The sequence below is a fragment of the Suncus etruscus genome, chromosome 7 (assembly GCF_024139225.1).
Source record: "Suncus etruscus isolate mSunEtr1 chromosome 7, mSunEtr1.pri.cur, whole genome shotgun sequence".
Lineage (NCBI taxonomy): Eukaryota > Metazoa > Chordata > Mammalia > Eulipotyphla > Soricidae > Suncus > Suncus etruscus.
This window is the reverse complement of record NC_064854.1, coordinates 55,809,447-55,823,929: the sequence shown is the minus strand read 5'-3', so window position 1 is coordinate 55,823,929 and position 14,483 is coordinate 55,809,447. Positions and strand designations below refer to the sequence as shown.

Sequence of the window (14,483 nt, the reverse complement as noted above, 5' to 3'; positions counted from 1 at the left end):
CCTGGCCCTCTCTGCAGTGCTTTACCAGCTCCCTGGAACACTGATTATGCTTGTTCACCAAATGTTGCTCCAGGGCAAGCGTTGCAGGGTCAAGAGACTACAATCTTCTCTGTGGCTTGGTGATTGGGCCACACTGAATAGTGCCAGGGGTCACCTCCCCACTCCAAGCCAGGGTAACTCTGGTGATACTCAGAGTAGCACACAATGCTGGGATTGAACCAAGCCTCCTGTGTGCAGAACCCACAACCAACCCCTCAAGCTGTCTCACTGACCCCAGGGCTGTATTAGTGTGACATGAAGGGCACTAAAACTGCTGAGTCTGGCACTTCTCTCCCTGTCGCTGCTTTATGACACTAAATAAGCATCCATGACCCTTCTGAGAGCAATGGTGCATGGGGCCAGGGTGGAGTGTTCCTCCTGCTCTGAAATCTTGACCCTGTCTCTGTCCCAGTGTTTTCCCACGAGAACTGAAGGAAGTGTTTGCCTCCTGGAAGCAGCAGTGCCTGGCCCGCGGCAAGCAGGACCTCAGCGAGCGGCTCATTAGTGCCTCGCTTTTCTTGCGCTTCCTGTGCCCAGCCATCATGTCGCCCAGCCTCTTCAATCTCATGCAGGAGTACCCCGATGATCGCACCTCCCGCACTCTCACGCTCATCGCCAAGGTCATCCAGAACCTTGCCAACTTCGCCAAGTAGGTTCAGAGGTGCCCTTTATCTGATTCATGGGGCTGGGAATCCACTGCTGCCCCTCTCATGTTCCCAGATTTCTTCAGCAGAGGAGTTAACAGTGGTCAAAAAAAACAAACATAGACCATGTCAAGAGACAACTTAGGGCCCGGAGAGATAGCACAGCGGCGTTTGCCTTGCAAGCAGCCGATCCAGGACCAAAGTTAGTTGGTTCGAATCCCGGTGTCCCATATGGTTCCCCGTGCCTGCCAGGAGCTATTTCTGAGCAGACAGCCAGGAGTAACCCCTGAGCACTGCCGGGTGTGACCAAAAAACCAAAAAAAAAAAAAAAAGAGAGAGACAACTTAGATGTTTGCTGTGTCATTCAGTGTCTGGAGCCACTACAGTCTTGATGGTTGACAGTGTTTCCATCAATATAGAAAATAATAGGTTAAAAAAGAGCTGGAGAAAAAGGGGGTGCTGGAGAGAGACGGAGCTAATGTCACTTGCCTTGAGTAGGATTGACCTAGTCCAATACCCAGCACTATAGACTGTTCCCCAACTTCATTTCCATCTCTAGGATTATATGACCCCTGAAACCTCAAGCAGCAAAAGGATGGACCTGGTAATCCCTGGCACTGCCAGGCTGAACAGCACTGCATCCTTGGGCTGAGCCTGCCAGCTCTCTTCACTGGGTATCACCAGGAGGCCCCAGGTGATGGGAGCCTTTCTTTTTAAGAGAACAAAAAAAGTTATTTTTAGGGGATCCTAATCATGCAACACCATGATCTACCAAGTTTATAATACAGTTGTTTCAGGCATTCAGTGTTCCAGCACCAATTCTGCCCCCAGACCTTCCCTCCATTCACCTAGTTTCCCACCCACCACCCTAGCCTGCTCCCTTGCAAGCACAAAAATGTTTACTTCATATTGTTCTAGCAAAAAGGCAAACGGAGTCATCTAAACAGAGATCAATAAGGGTTGATTTGTAATAATTGTTATGCTCTCCATGGTATTACTAAAGTCATTGTCTAAGAGTGTACTGGGCTGTGGTTGAGCCTTCTGTTGAGCCTTCTGTGCTAGTTGAGCCTTCTGTGCTACTGAGTGTTCTGTTACCATTAGACTCTCTGGACTTGATGGTCTTCTATGCATCTTTCCCATTAGATTGACTGTAATCCTCATGGGCTGACTCAATTATGAGATTTTGAGGTGTTATGCATGTAGCTATACAGTCAGGATATATGGAGCTGGAACATATTTGGTGGCTTTGCAGTTTGATAAGGTTAAGTTGTAGAGCTGGGCCATTTTTGTCATATGGCTGTGGAGGTCGTAGCTTTAGGCAGAAAGGGGAATCTGCCCCCACCCCACCCCCCATTCTAAGAATCCCTCAATTATCAGCTCAGACCTCTAGCCAGGGGAGAATTGGTGACCATCATTTTCTTTTGGAGTTTAGTAGTGGAGTTGGGCCCATTTTTGCCAGGAAGATGACAGGTGTGGGCAGGGGCTGCTAGGTTTTCCAGTGGTGGATTCCAAAAAAGATTTGTAAAAGAAATTAGAGGAGCTGAAGTGATAGAACAGTGGGTAGAATGCTTATCTTTCATGCAGCTAACCTGGGTTTGACCCCCATCACTCCATATGGCTCCCTGAGCACTGCCAGAAGTAAGCCTTGAGCACCACCAGATGTAGCCCCAAAATCTAAATAAATAAATAAATCAAAATAACATACTAGAGTCCTTGTGAGGTAGATTGTTTTGTATGAATTCTAGCAGAATAGTAGTGCGCTGTTTTCACTTTGTGGACCTGGTTTGCAGAAATACACAGTTTTTTTTGTTTGTTTTTGGGTCACACTCAGCAGTACTCGGGATACTCCTGGCTCTACACTCAGAAATCACTCCTGGCAGGCTCTGGGGACCATATGGGATGCCGGGATTCGAATCTCTGTCCTTCTGCATGCAAGGCAAACCACCTTACGTCCATGCTATCTCTCTGGCCCCAAAAATACACATTTATTCATGAGAAAGTACACATTCATTCATATTTAAGAAAATCCTAGTAAAAATTATCTCTAAAAATTTTGGAGCAAATTTTGTGGGCTTTAGGGCTTTAGCCCTGAAGGTAACTAGAATCTAGAAAGGCAAAGAAGAGTGGAAGTAATGATTAGCCTGGGCAAAGGCTTGGAGGACAAGGAAGACCAATATCTATTTGGGAGACTTTGAAGAAATTTGCAATAGTCAAGATTTACACTGGTGGGGCCAGAGAGATAGCATGGAGGTAAGGCGTTTGCCTTGCATGCAGGACTGTGGTTCGAATCCCGGTATCCCATATGGCTCCCCAAGCCTGCCAGGAGTGATTTCTGAGCTTAGAACCAGGAGTAACCCCTGAGCTGCTGAGTGTGACCAAAAAAAAAAAAAAAAAATTGACACTGGTACAAATTTGACTGACCCTGAAAAGCTCTGCTGCAGAGCTTTAAACACCAAGAACCAGAGGTTGTTGTGTTGTTTTGTTTTATTGGGTGAGAGGGGGTAACACCCAGTGCTGCTCAGGGGTTACTCCTGGCTTTGTGCTCAGGAATCATTCCTGGCAGGCTCAAGGGATCAAACCCGGGCCAGCTACGTGCAAGGCCTTTTCCATTGTACTATGCTCCAGCCCCAGGACTAGGGGTTTGACTTGATCTAAAAAGAGCCTATAAAGCTCTTCAGAGTTTTTGAGGTTTTGTTTTTGTTTTGAGGCCACAACTAGAGATGCTCAGGTCTTACTCCTGGTTCCATTCTCAGGGATCACTCCTGTTGGGGCTCAGGAAAGCATATGGAGGGAGAGCCTGGATTAGCCACTTGCAAGGCAAACATCCTCCCCTCTGAACTGTGGCCCTCGAGTTCCGGAGATTTACTTAAGCGTGTTTTAACCTTGATCTCTTCTTATCATCCGATGTAAAACTTGGTTGAAGTCTTCACCTCTTCTCCCAGGACACTCCTTCTCATGTTGTCTCCCTATCCTTCAGATTTGGAAACAAAGAAGAATACATGGCGTTTATGAATGATTTCTTAGAACACGAGTGGGGCGGAATGAAACGCTTTCTCTTGGAGATCTCTAACCCAGACACCATCTCCAACACCCCAGGCTTTGATGGCTACGTGGACCTGGGTCGGGAGCTCTCGGTGCTGCATTCCTTACTCTGGGAGGTGGTGTCCCAGCTGGATAAGGTAACGAATGTGCTCACAACAGCGGAGCCAAGGTCACCTTACCTACCAAGGCCGAGCTCTGTTCAGTATTTCCAGCCAAAAAGTCTCTCACTTTCCACTGTCTGAAAGCGGCCTCTGTCCTAGAGGCCTGGGCAGAAATAGTTGTCATTTCTGTTAAATTAATGTGCCCTGCAGACCAGGAAATTCTCAAAAGCCATGCAGTATGAACATTTTTAAATAATGACCTAAGTAAGCTAAATGCATTTATATTGAAATAAGTAAAGCATTTGAAACTTGCCTAGAAACTAACATTAAATATGGGTACATGCAGCCTTATTTATGTAGAGCAGAGTGAGATAAAATCTAACAGCAATTTCTATTAAAAAAAAAAAAAACTAACACCATCTCTTGTCTTTCATTAACTTTCTCCAGATGATTTTTTGTGGGGGAGCCACACTCCGCAGCGCTCAGGAGTTACTCCTGACTTTGCGCTCATACTTTGCCCCTGTCAGGCTCAGGGAACCATATGGGATGCTGGGAATCGAACTCATGTCTGTTGGATGCAAGGCAAACTCCCTACCACTGTGCTATCGCTCCAGCCCCAGATGACTTTTTTTGTTTTGGTTTGTTTGGGAGCCACATCCATCTGTGCTCAGAACTTACTACTGTCTCTGTACTTTGGAATCACTCCTAGCTGGTTTGGAGAGCCAGATGGGGGGATGGAGATTGAGCCAGGGTGAGCTACTTGCTTCCTATATGCTGCAGTAACCCTGCAAGATGATTTTTCTATTTCACTGTTTACAGGGTGGCTTGATAGAGTAAGTGCTACTAGGATTATGTAGGATCTGAAAATCCTGATTTTTATGTTTGTTTTTTTGACACTCAGTAGTGCCTAGGGGTTATTCCTGGCTCTGCACTTAGAAATTGCTTCTGGCAGGTTCGGGGAACCAAATGAGATGCTGGGCATCAAACCCGGCCTTGTGCAAGGCAAACTATCCACTGTGCTATCACTTCAGCCCTGAAAATCCTGATGTTTTGTTTCTCTGTAGATATAAATTTAAATACGAAGCTGTTACTATTGTGATCATTCCTTTTCTAGGAGTTAAGAATGTTCTATATCATCTTTATAATAATATCCAATAATAGGGGCCGGCGAGGTGGCGCTAGAGGTAAGGTGTCTGTCTTGCAAGCGCTAGCCAAGGAAAGGACCATGGTTCGATCCCCTGGCGTTCCATATGGTCCCCCCAAGCCAGGGGCAATTTCTGAGCACGTAGCCAGGAATAACCCCTGAGCATCAAACGGGTGTGGCCCGAAAAACCAAAATATATATATATATATCCAATAATAAGTGGGCACTATGCCAGTCATTTTCTTCATTCTGGAAGTTTGTGAAGAGAAGATTTTGTAATAGACCCAGTCAAACAGATGTTGGCTGGCTTTATCATGATAAGTTCTTAGTGTTTTTGTTGGTTGCAAGTACATTATAAATGTGCAATAGTGTATTAGAATAGCTTTAGGAGATAGTTATTTTTCTGTCATACTTTGTTTTCCTCCATTTTACCCATTGTCCTTAAAAATGTTGTTCAGTAAAATCGGGGTCTAGGGAATGAAACCTATTAACATGGACCAGTTCCCAAGTATAGTGCATGTGTTAATTGGTACCAGAATATTCCTTCTTGTTCCTGTACCAAAGACATTCTCTTTACCTCTAGGAGTCTAGAACGTTCTAGATTACTCATGTGGTTTGAAGTAGCCACTGTGCTGAAGGAAATTCTCTCCGTAAGTCAGGGCCCAAGAATGTAGAGTACATGATAGCCAGTTCAGGTGCCATGTGCCCTTGTAGCAGGGTCAGGGGCTACTGGTTAGGAGGAAAGAAAGATGCAGAGGCAGCTCCTGAAAGGCCCTTGAGTGAAGGGAACCTCAGGAGAATAAGAATTCCCTCTAAAAAAAACAGTGACTGGGAGTTTCAAGAAGCTGGGGACTACCTGGGCAGGTAGTCTACTAAGCTCCTGACTCAGTGACATGGGTTAAGCTGGTGAATGAGGCTCAAGGTCTTTGAACACAAACAGCTTTGGCTGACTGTAGGTACATTTTGTCCTTCTTTGTCTCAGTGTGGGAACTAGGAGTATAGCGAGAACCAAGTCTCATAGGTTCTGCCACTCACACAACACAACTATGGCAGAGCTGGCCAGACAGTTATGGGATGGGACAGGAACTGGTGGCAAGCCCCTATACCTGACCTCTGCACGCAGCACCTCCTGCATGTCAGTATGCAATTCTGTTCCTTTCCCCCAGTGACCCCTGTCCTTGTGACCCCTGAGGTGACATCACACACTCCCCCATGTGAATGAGAAGCTCTAGAGCCCTCCCCTTGCTCCCCTCTCTATCCCCTGATACCCACAGAGTCAGTTTGCTTTGCATGACTATTTCCGTTGGAATGGCCTTAGGTGGTTGTTTAGAGCATGCCCATTTTTATTTGCATAACTCTAATTTCTGTTTCCTTTCTTTCCTCGATGTCTGCTGCACCCCGTTTCGCCTCCTCCATTCATCTCGACGCCATGGCTCTGCTGTTCCATAACACTGCATCCTGACCCGCACCCCCATATGCGACCACCTGTCCTCCCTTGCACCTCTACCCCTCCGCCACTGGCCGTGTCTTCCCCCACAACCATCTATGGTGGATCCGTGATGCATCTAATCCAATCAGGGTGAAAATTCCTTCCTACAGGCAACCGTGGCAAAGTTGGGGCCTCTCCCTCGGGTTCTTGCTGACATTACCAAGTCGCTGACGAACCCAACACCCATTCAACAGCAGCTTCGGCGCTTTACAGAGCATAACTCCAGCCCCAACATCAGCAGCAGCCTTTCCTCGGGGCTGCAGAAGATCTTTGAAGATCCTGTGGACAGGTAGGTCACAGGGATCCAGAGTTCCAAGAGAAGGGATGAAGACCCAGCAGATCTGTCTCACTACTGGGTGCAGTTTCCGAACTAAAGTCAGTTCAAGTAGCAATAGTACAATGGGAAGGGCACTTGCCTTGCATGCAGCCAGCCCAGATTCATTCCCCAGCATCCCATGTGGTCCCTGCCAAACCCACCAGGAAGAAGTATGCCCTGAGGATCTCTGGCTGTGGTTCAAATACAAAAAATGAATAAAATCTGGTTCCATTGTAAAGAAAAATCTCACCTCATATAAAGGCAGTTGTCATAAAAATACAATAGAGCCTGGCCAGAGTGGTGGTGCAATAAGGTGTCTGCCTTGCACACTAGCCTAGGACGGACCACGGTTCAATTACCCGGCGTCCCATATGGTCCCCCAAGTCAGGAGTGATTTCTGAGTGCATAGCCAGGAGTAATCCCTGAGCGTCACTGTGGCCGAAAAACAAAACAAACAAACAAAAACCAATAGAGCTATGATTATTTCTTATAAATGATCACTGAAACATCTCTATGCGGTAAGGATCCTGTTTGTTAACACAAAGAGAACCTGAAGCTTCATGGCACTCCAAGGGCCAGGCCATGTGGTAGTATCAATGAAAATTGTGCTATTGACAGAGAGTTAGTGCGAGGCTGTGCCTGACCCAGGCTTTGGTTTTTTTATTTTTCTGTTCTGAATTTTGGGTCACACCTGGTGGTACTCAGGTTTTGCTGCTGACTATGTGTTCATGTATCATTACTAGTGGGGCTCTGGGAACCCTATGGGTGCCAGAGACTGAACCTGGGTTGGATGCATGCCGAGCATGTACCCTCCTCACTGTACTGTCATCCAGTCTCTCCAGATTTGATTTCTAGCACTGTTCAGCAGTCTCCTGAGCACTGCCAAGTATGGCCCCAGTGACCCCCACCCCATCCCAAGCACTGCCAGGGTGACCTTGGAGATCCCAGACATGTTGGCCACTCCCTTTGGCCCCAGTGGCAGACACACATAGACACACACATTTTGGGAGGGTGGGCGTGTTAGGTCACACCCGAAGTGCTCAGGGGTTACTCCTGGCTCTGCACTCAGAAATTGCTCCTAGCAGGCTTGGGGGACCATATGGGATGCTGGGAATCGAACCACAGTCTGTCCTGGATCGGCCACATGCAAGGCAAATGCCCTACCGCTGTGCTATCTCTGCCCCAGTCCCCCCCCCCACACACACACACAAACACACATTTAATGGGGATTTTTCCTTCTCTGTAGCGATAGGCAGCGGCTGAGGTCACCTAGCCAGGACCCCCCAGACAGCTACTTCCGTGGGAAGACACTGCTGCTGGTGCAGCAGGCCTCATCGCAGAGCATGAGCTGCTCAGACCGGGACGAGAAGGAGACCGGGCTGCCCAATGGCCGAAGCGTTTCCCTCATGGACCTGCAGGACACACACGCGGCACCTGGGGAGCTGCCGGCCCTTGTGCTGGACACGCCACTGCGCCTGGCCGGCAGCCAGCTGTCCATCACCCAGGTGGCCAGTATCAAGCCACTGCGAGAGGCTCAGAGCGCCCCCCAGAGTGCCCCACAAGTGCGACGGCCCCTGCACCCTGCCCTCACACAGCCCCTGTGCTTCCAGAATCCCGTGTACCACCTCAGCAACCCGGCGCCTGCCCTGCCCAAGGCGTCAGCAGACTCCAGTCTGGAGAACCTAAGCACAGCCAGTTCCCGCAGCCAGAGCAATAGTGACGACTTCAAGCTCAGCGGGCCCAGCAATAGCAGCCTGGAGGACTGCACCAGGCGCAGCGCCCAGAGTGAAGATTTCTCCCGGCGCCATGGTCCCCTGGCGCTACCTCGGCAGAACAGCACTGGGCTAGCTCCAGGCCATCGAGCTGAGCACATGGGACCCGGGGCACGAGCCAAGGCCCCACATTCCCTGCCTCACGGTGCTTCCCTGCGCAGCACCCGCAGCGCGTCAGCTGAGCCTGCGCAGAATGGAAGCCGGTCCCGGCAGCAGTCATCCTCATCCCGAGAGAGCCCAGTCCCCAAAGTGAGGGCCATCCAGAGGCAGCAGACCCAACCTATTGGGGTGAGTACCTGCCTCTGCACATGGATGTTTCTCAGGGTAGGGGCTGGAAGGATAGTATAGCAGGGAGGGCATTTGACTCCCAGGTAGCCAATCTGGGTTCAATCCCTAGCATCCCATAGGTTCCCCGAGCACCACCAATAGTAACTCCTGATGCAGAGCCAGAAACAACCCATGAACATCTTTGGGTATGCCCCCCCAAAAAAAAAACTAAAAAGAAAAAAGAGAATTCAGGTATTTCCCAGGGACATGGGCCACTGCTGGAGGAGAGGGACCCCTGCTTCTAGGTGTCTCACCAATACTTGACAGGGTTTGCTCAGTGCACTGAGAGCAGAGAACAGTTGGTGTGGTTCAGGGCCAACCCCGCAACTGAGGGTAGAGGAAGGGCCTAGGCTTAAGCCCTCCTGGTTTGGAGCTTTGTTTGCACTCCTTCCTTCCTGGCTCCCTCTGGGCCTTCCTGGTCCCAGGTGCCTCTTCCTGGAAATGGTTAGAAAGTAAACAATTGTGCAGAGAGAAAAAGAGAGATCAGAGACTCAAACTGAGGTGCTGTAAACACAGAAATCTTTCCTCTCCCCTCCATCCCCTCTATCCCTTGCATACAGATAAACTGGCTCCTGCCACCCATGGTCTGAAGACATTTCCAGGCATCTCGTCTACCCCCCTGCCCTCCCCTTCTGTCACTATGTTGGGGAAGCTCACCTTAGTGGTTGCCAGGGCCACACAACAGGGGAACCAGGCAGGGGACCAGATTCACCAACAGGTGCCTTCAGGTTGGGTCCTTCCCTGAGCCATGCTATCCCAAAAACAAGAGAATGACTCACCAATCTGACCTCAGCCCCATGCTACTTTTGGAAGCACAGTAACATTTTAGTCTTTGAAAAAAAAATCTCACACAGACTGAATGTTATCTATAGTTTATATGGGATAAGATACATACATATTCAGATACAGATTTATATGGCACCAGTCATTGACTTTGATTCTGTGAAGGGGGTAGGTGCTAGGGGCGGGCACAGGACCCCTGCTGGGAGATGCCCACATGGAGGCCCCTTGGGGCTCCTGGATACATTTTTCTTTCATTGAAACCTCCACTTGTCCATTCTCAGGTAACTAATTCCTTTCCCATAGTGATGCTAGTGCCACAATTTTTGTGTGTGTGATCCACCAGTGACATATGCCCAGTGTCCATGTATTCAAAAATCAAACCAAAAAAAAAAAAAAAATGGGGCCAGAGCAGTGGCACAAGCAGTAGGGTGTTTGTCTTGCTACACGCTGACTTAGGATGGACCATGGTTCGATTCCCTGGCGTACCATATGGTCCCCCCTGAACATCACGATTATGGCCCAAAAACAAACCAAAAAAAAAAAAAAATCAAAAGAAATCAAGGGCCAGAGAGAGAAAATGGCTAGGAAGGTGCTTGCCTTACACACAGCAGACCTGATTTAATCCCGAGCACCATATATAGTTCCCTGAGCACTGCCAAGGAGCAATGCCTGAATGCAGAGCCAGGAGTGGGCCCTGAGCACCACTGGACATAGTCCAAAACAACAAACAAAACAAAAAAAGGAGTCAAAACCTTGGCATCTCCGAGGGGAGAAGGTGTAAACAATTGCCGACTTGAGCACTTTCATTTTCCCCACAGGTCACCAGTTCAACTCTAATCAGCCTCTTCATTGGAAGAAAAGTAGCATTAGGTTTATTTCCCTATAGGTAGATTGATCTTTTGATTTTTGGATTTTGGTTCTTGGTGGGGTTTTTTTTGGTTTTGGGTTTTTGAGCCACATCCGGCAGTATTCAGGGGTTACTCCTGGCTCTGTGCTCAGAAATAGCTCCTGGCAGGCACGGGGGACCATATGGGACACCGGGATTCGAACCAACCACCTTTGGTCCTGGATCGGCTGCTTGCAAGGCAAACGCCGCTGTGCTATCTCTCCAGGCCCGTATTTTTTTACTTTTAATACATAAAAACATAGCACATAGCCAGGAGTAACCCCTGAGCATCAAACGGGTGTGGCCCAAAAACAAAAAAAAAAAAAGTTTACAGCAGAGCCAGAGAGATAGCATAGCCGTAGGGCATTTGCCTTGCATGCAACGAATTCAGGACAGATGATGGTTCGAATCCCGGCATCCCATATTGTCCCTTGTGCCAGCCAGGAGCAATTTTTTTTTCTTTTTTTTTGTTTTTTTTTGCCACACCGGGTGAAACTCAGGGGTTATTCCTGGCTATGTGCTCAGAAATCGCTCCTGGCTTGGCTTGGGATGACATCTGGGACACTGGGGATCCAACCACAGTCCATCCTGGGTCAGTCATTTACAAGGCAAATGTCCTACCGCTGCCCCACCGCTCCAGCCCCCAGCACAGAACCAGGAGTAATCCCTGATCACAGCCAGGTATGACCCAAAAACCAAAAAAAAAAGAAAGAAAGAAGTTTATAGCACACGAGCCTTGAGGGAAGGGGAGGACACAGAAGTTTGTCAACTTGGCAGAGATGGAAGGAACAGACCAAAGGGCCTCCAGCCACCCAGGGTTGTTGGGGTTAAGGATAAAAATCCTCTCTCATACCTACCCAAGCAGGGCTCCTATATCCTGTGGCTCTCAGCCCTAGGCACAGACACACTCATGTATTTGGACTCCGCCCCCCCCCCTTTCTTTTTCTTTTTGGTTTTTGGGTCACACCCGACAGCGCTCAGGGGTTACTCCTGACTCTAAGCTCAGAAATTTGCTCCTGGCAGGCTCTGGGGACCATATAGGATGCTGAGATTTGAGCCACCATCCTTCTGCATGCAAGGCAAACGCCCTACTGCTGTGCTATCTCTCCAGCCCCATGGACTCCCCTTTTGTACTGAGCATTTCTGCTGTGGGAAAGTCCAGTCAGCAAAGGTTTATCTGGGTGAATGAGGGCTGTGGGTCTGCCTGGGAGTGGGACATGCATGCAGTCTCTAGGCAACGATTCAGATCTAGACTTAGCATCTCCTACTGCCTGCCTCCCTTGAACATGAGAGCACATGAGCACAGCAGCACAACTTTAAAGGTGCCCTTTGGTTGGTAGCCCCTGGCATGTGATTTTAGCTGGAACTTGAATCCTTCAGTTTTGTTTCTGTTTCTGTTTTGGGGCCATGCCCGGTGACACTCAGGGGTTACTCCTGGCTATGTGCTCAGAAATTGTCCCTGGCTTTGGGGGACCATATGGGACGCCAGGGATTGAACCGAGATCTGTCCTAAATGCCCTACCACTGTGCTATTGCTCCGGTCCCTAATCCTTCAATTTTGATGACTCAGGTGTTGGATTTTCTGCAGACTCTTCCTAGAGAGCTTAGTTCATTCTTTCTGGCTTAGGTTATCCCACCCCCACCCCACATCATTCTGTTTCTTGCTTACTTTTCTCCTCTCGTTTCCAGAAGCGTCTGAAGTTCTGCATAATCAGCATTTTTTTTTTTTGTTTTTTTTTGTTTTTGGTTTTTGGGCCACAACCAGCGATGCTCAGGGGTTTCTCCTGGCTGTCTGCTCAGAAATAGCTCCTGGCAGGCACGGGGGACCATATGGGACACCGGAATTTGAACCAACCACCTTTGGTCCTGATCGGCTGCTTGCAAGGCAGACGCCACTGTGCTATCTCTCCGGGCCCTTTTTTTTGTTTTGTTTGGTTTTGGTTTTGGTTTTGGTTTTTGGGCCACACCCGGTGGTGCTCAGGGGTTACTCCTGGCTATCTGCTCAGAAATAGCTCCTGGCAGGCATGGGGGACCATATGGGACACCGGGATTCGAACCAACCACCTTTGGTCCTGGATTGGCTGCTTGCAAGGCAAACACCGTTGTGCTATCTCTCCGGGCCCTTTTTTTTTTATTTTTTAATAATATTTTTTATTTAAACACCTTGGTTCAAGCATGATTGTGGTTTTCAGTCATATAAGAGGACACCCCCCATCACCAGTGCAACATTCCCACCACCAATGTCCCAAGTCTCCCTCCTCCCCACCCTGCCTGTACTCTTTTCTTTAATAAATTATCTTTATTTAAACACCGTGATTACGAATATAATTGTAGTTGTATGATTACAGTCATGTAAAGAACACCCCCTTCACCAGTGCAGGATTCCCACCACCAATTTCCCGGATCTACCTACTCCCCACCCCACCCACACCTGTACTCGAGACAGGCTTTCTTTTTCCCTCATTCATTCACATTGTTATGATAGTTTTCAATGTAGTTATTTCTCTAACTGCACTTATCACTCTATGTGGTGAGCTTCATGTCATGAGCCACACCTACATGGGAAGATGGGGGGAAATAAGGGTTGGGACTGAGGCAGTAAAATATTAGAAATGAGATTTGTAGGGTAGTATCAAGGTCACAATACAAGATGGATGCTATGGATATATAAAATATATGCATACAATACTATCAATAGGAAAACAAGGAGAAAAAAAATTCCACTGACTGTCCCAACATAAACCAGTGCTAGAACGGCCTGCCCTCCTCCCAAAGCGCATTCCCATTAGTAGGGAGAGGTAGAGGACCACTAAGAGTCCACCTGAACCCACTTCTGGCCATCTGAGCTTGCACCCAGGGAAGGCCTGGAGTCAGGGGAAAAAGACAAGGATGGCTGGGGGCCTGCCAAGCCTCCCAGCACTCCCCAGGCCAGGGGAAAGGGCTCCAGTATGGGGCCTCCCCAAACCTTATACCTGGCAAGAGCTGGTCTCCAGAATCAAGGAGGAAACCAGAAGCCAGATGTCTGCCCACCCTCATCCCCATGCACCTCCTCTCTGGAGTACGGAGGGAGGGGGGAAGCCTGAGGACCACTAAGAGTCCACAATCGGCACATTTTTAAAGGAAAATTCCATGGCATATTCTAATTGCAGGCTGTGTTGGGGACATGATCCACTCTAAAAACTTCAGGATTTCTTTGCAGGGATTGTTCTGTATGTAGGCAACAGGGGTTATCACTAGCTTTGTCCCATGCAAATTCCATTTGTAGTTTTGCACAAAGGATTGTTGCTATCCTTGGCAGCTGAGCTGGCCTAAATCACCGATGAGAAGGAGGGAAAGAGAATCAGAGGGAAACAATTCACAAAAGTGGGAAGGGATCTTAGCATTAGCCTCGATTTGGATCTCTCCTTTTTTGGGGGGGGCCACACCCAGTGACGCTCAGGGATTACACCTGGCTATGTGCTCAGAAATTGCTCCTGGCTTGGGGGACTATATGGGACGCCGAGGATCGAACCAAGGTCCGTCCTAGATCAGCAGCAGCTTCTTATGAACAGAGAGCCTGAGTCATTGGCCCAAAGGCCTCAGGGAGAGGCAGTTGTATATGTTTAGTAGACTCTTCATAAAGTAGATACTGGAGCCAGATGAGCAGCTCTCTGCCAGCTACCCCATGTCATAAGATCATGCCCAGAGCGTTTGTCTCCCTTAAGTTCTATCTATAAACTTCGGTGTCTCAGAGTTGCATTCTGTTCCTGCATTCTAGTGTGTTGGGTTTTTTTGTAATTTTTTGGTTGGTTGGTTGGTTGGTTGGTTGGTTGGTTGGTTGGTTGGTTGTTGGTTTTGGTTTTTGGCGATGCTCAGGAGTTACTCCTGGGTCTGTGCTCAGAAATTGCTCCTAGCAGGCACGAGGGACCATATGGGATGCCGGGATTCGAACCACCATCTG

At 48.5% G+C, this 14,483-nt stretch overlaps 1 protein-coding gene across 3 annotated transcripts in view; it reads left to right on the top strand.

Annotated features, from left to right (window-relative positions):
- RALGPS2 (Ral GEF with PH domain and SH3 binding motif 2) overlaps nucleotides 1–14,483 on the top strand; it is a 443,748-nt gene that overhangs the window by 226,264 nt on the left and 203,001 nt on the right. For 2 of the 3 annotated variants that reach the window (XM_049776392.1, XM_049776395.1), the window contains exons 11-14: nucleotides 452–688; nucleotides 3,661–3,862; nucleotides 6,570–6,748; nucleotides 8,022–8,835. In XM_049776392.1, the coding sequence (XP_049632349.1) occupies nucleotides 452–688; nucleotides 3,661–3,862; nucleotides 6,570–6,748; nucleotides 8,022–8,835 (1,432 nt within the window). Of the gene's footprint in view, nucleotides 1–451; nucleotides 689–3,660; nucleotides 3,863–6,548; nucleotides 6,749–8,021; nucleotides 8,836–14,483 lie in introns of all 3 variants that reach the window. The other variant, XM_049776393.1, reaches the window with a different exon arrangement.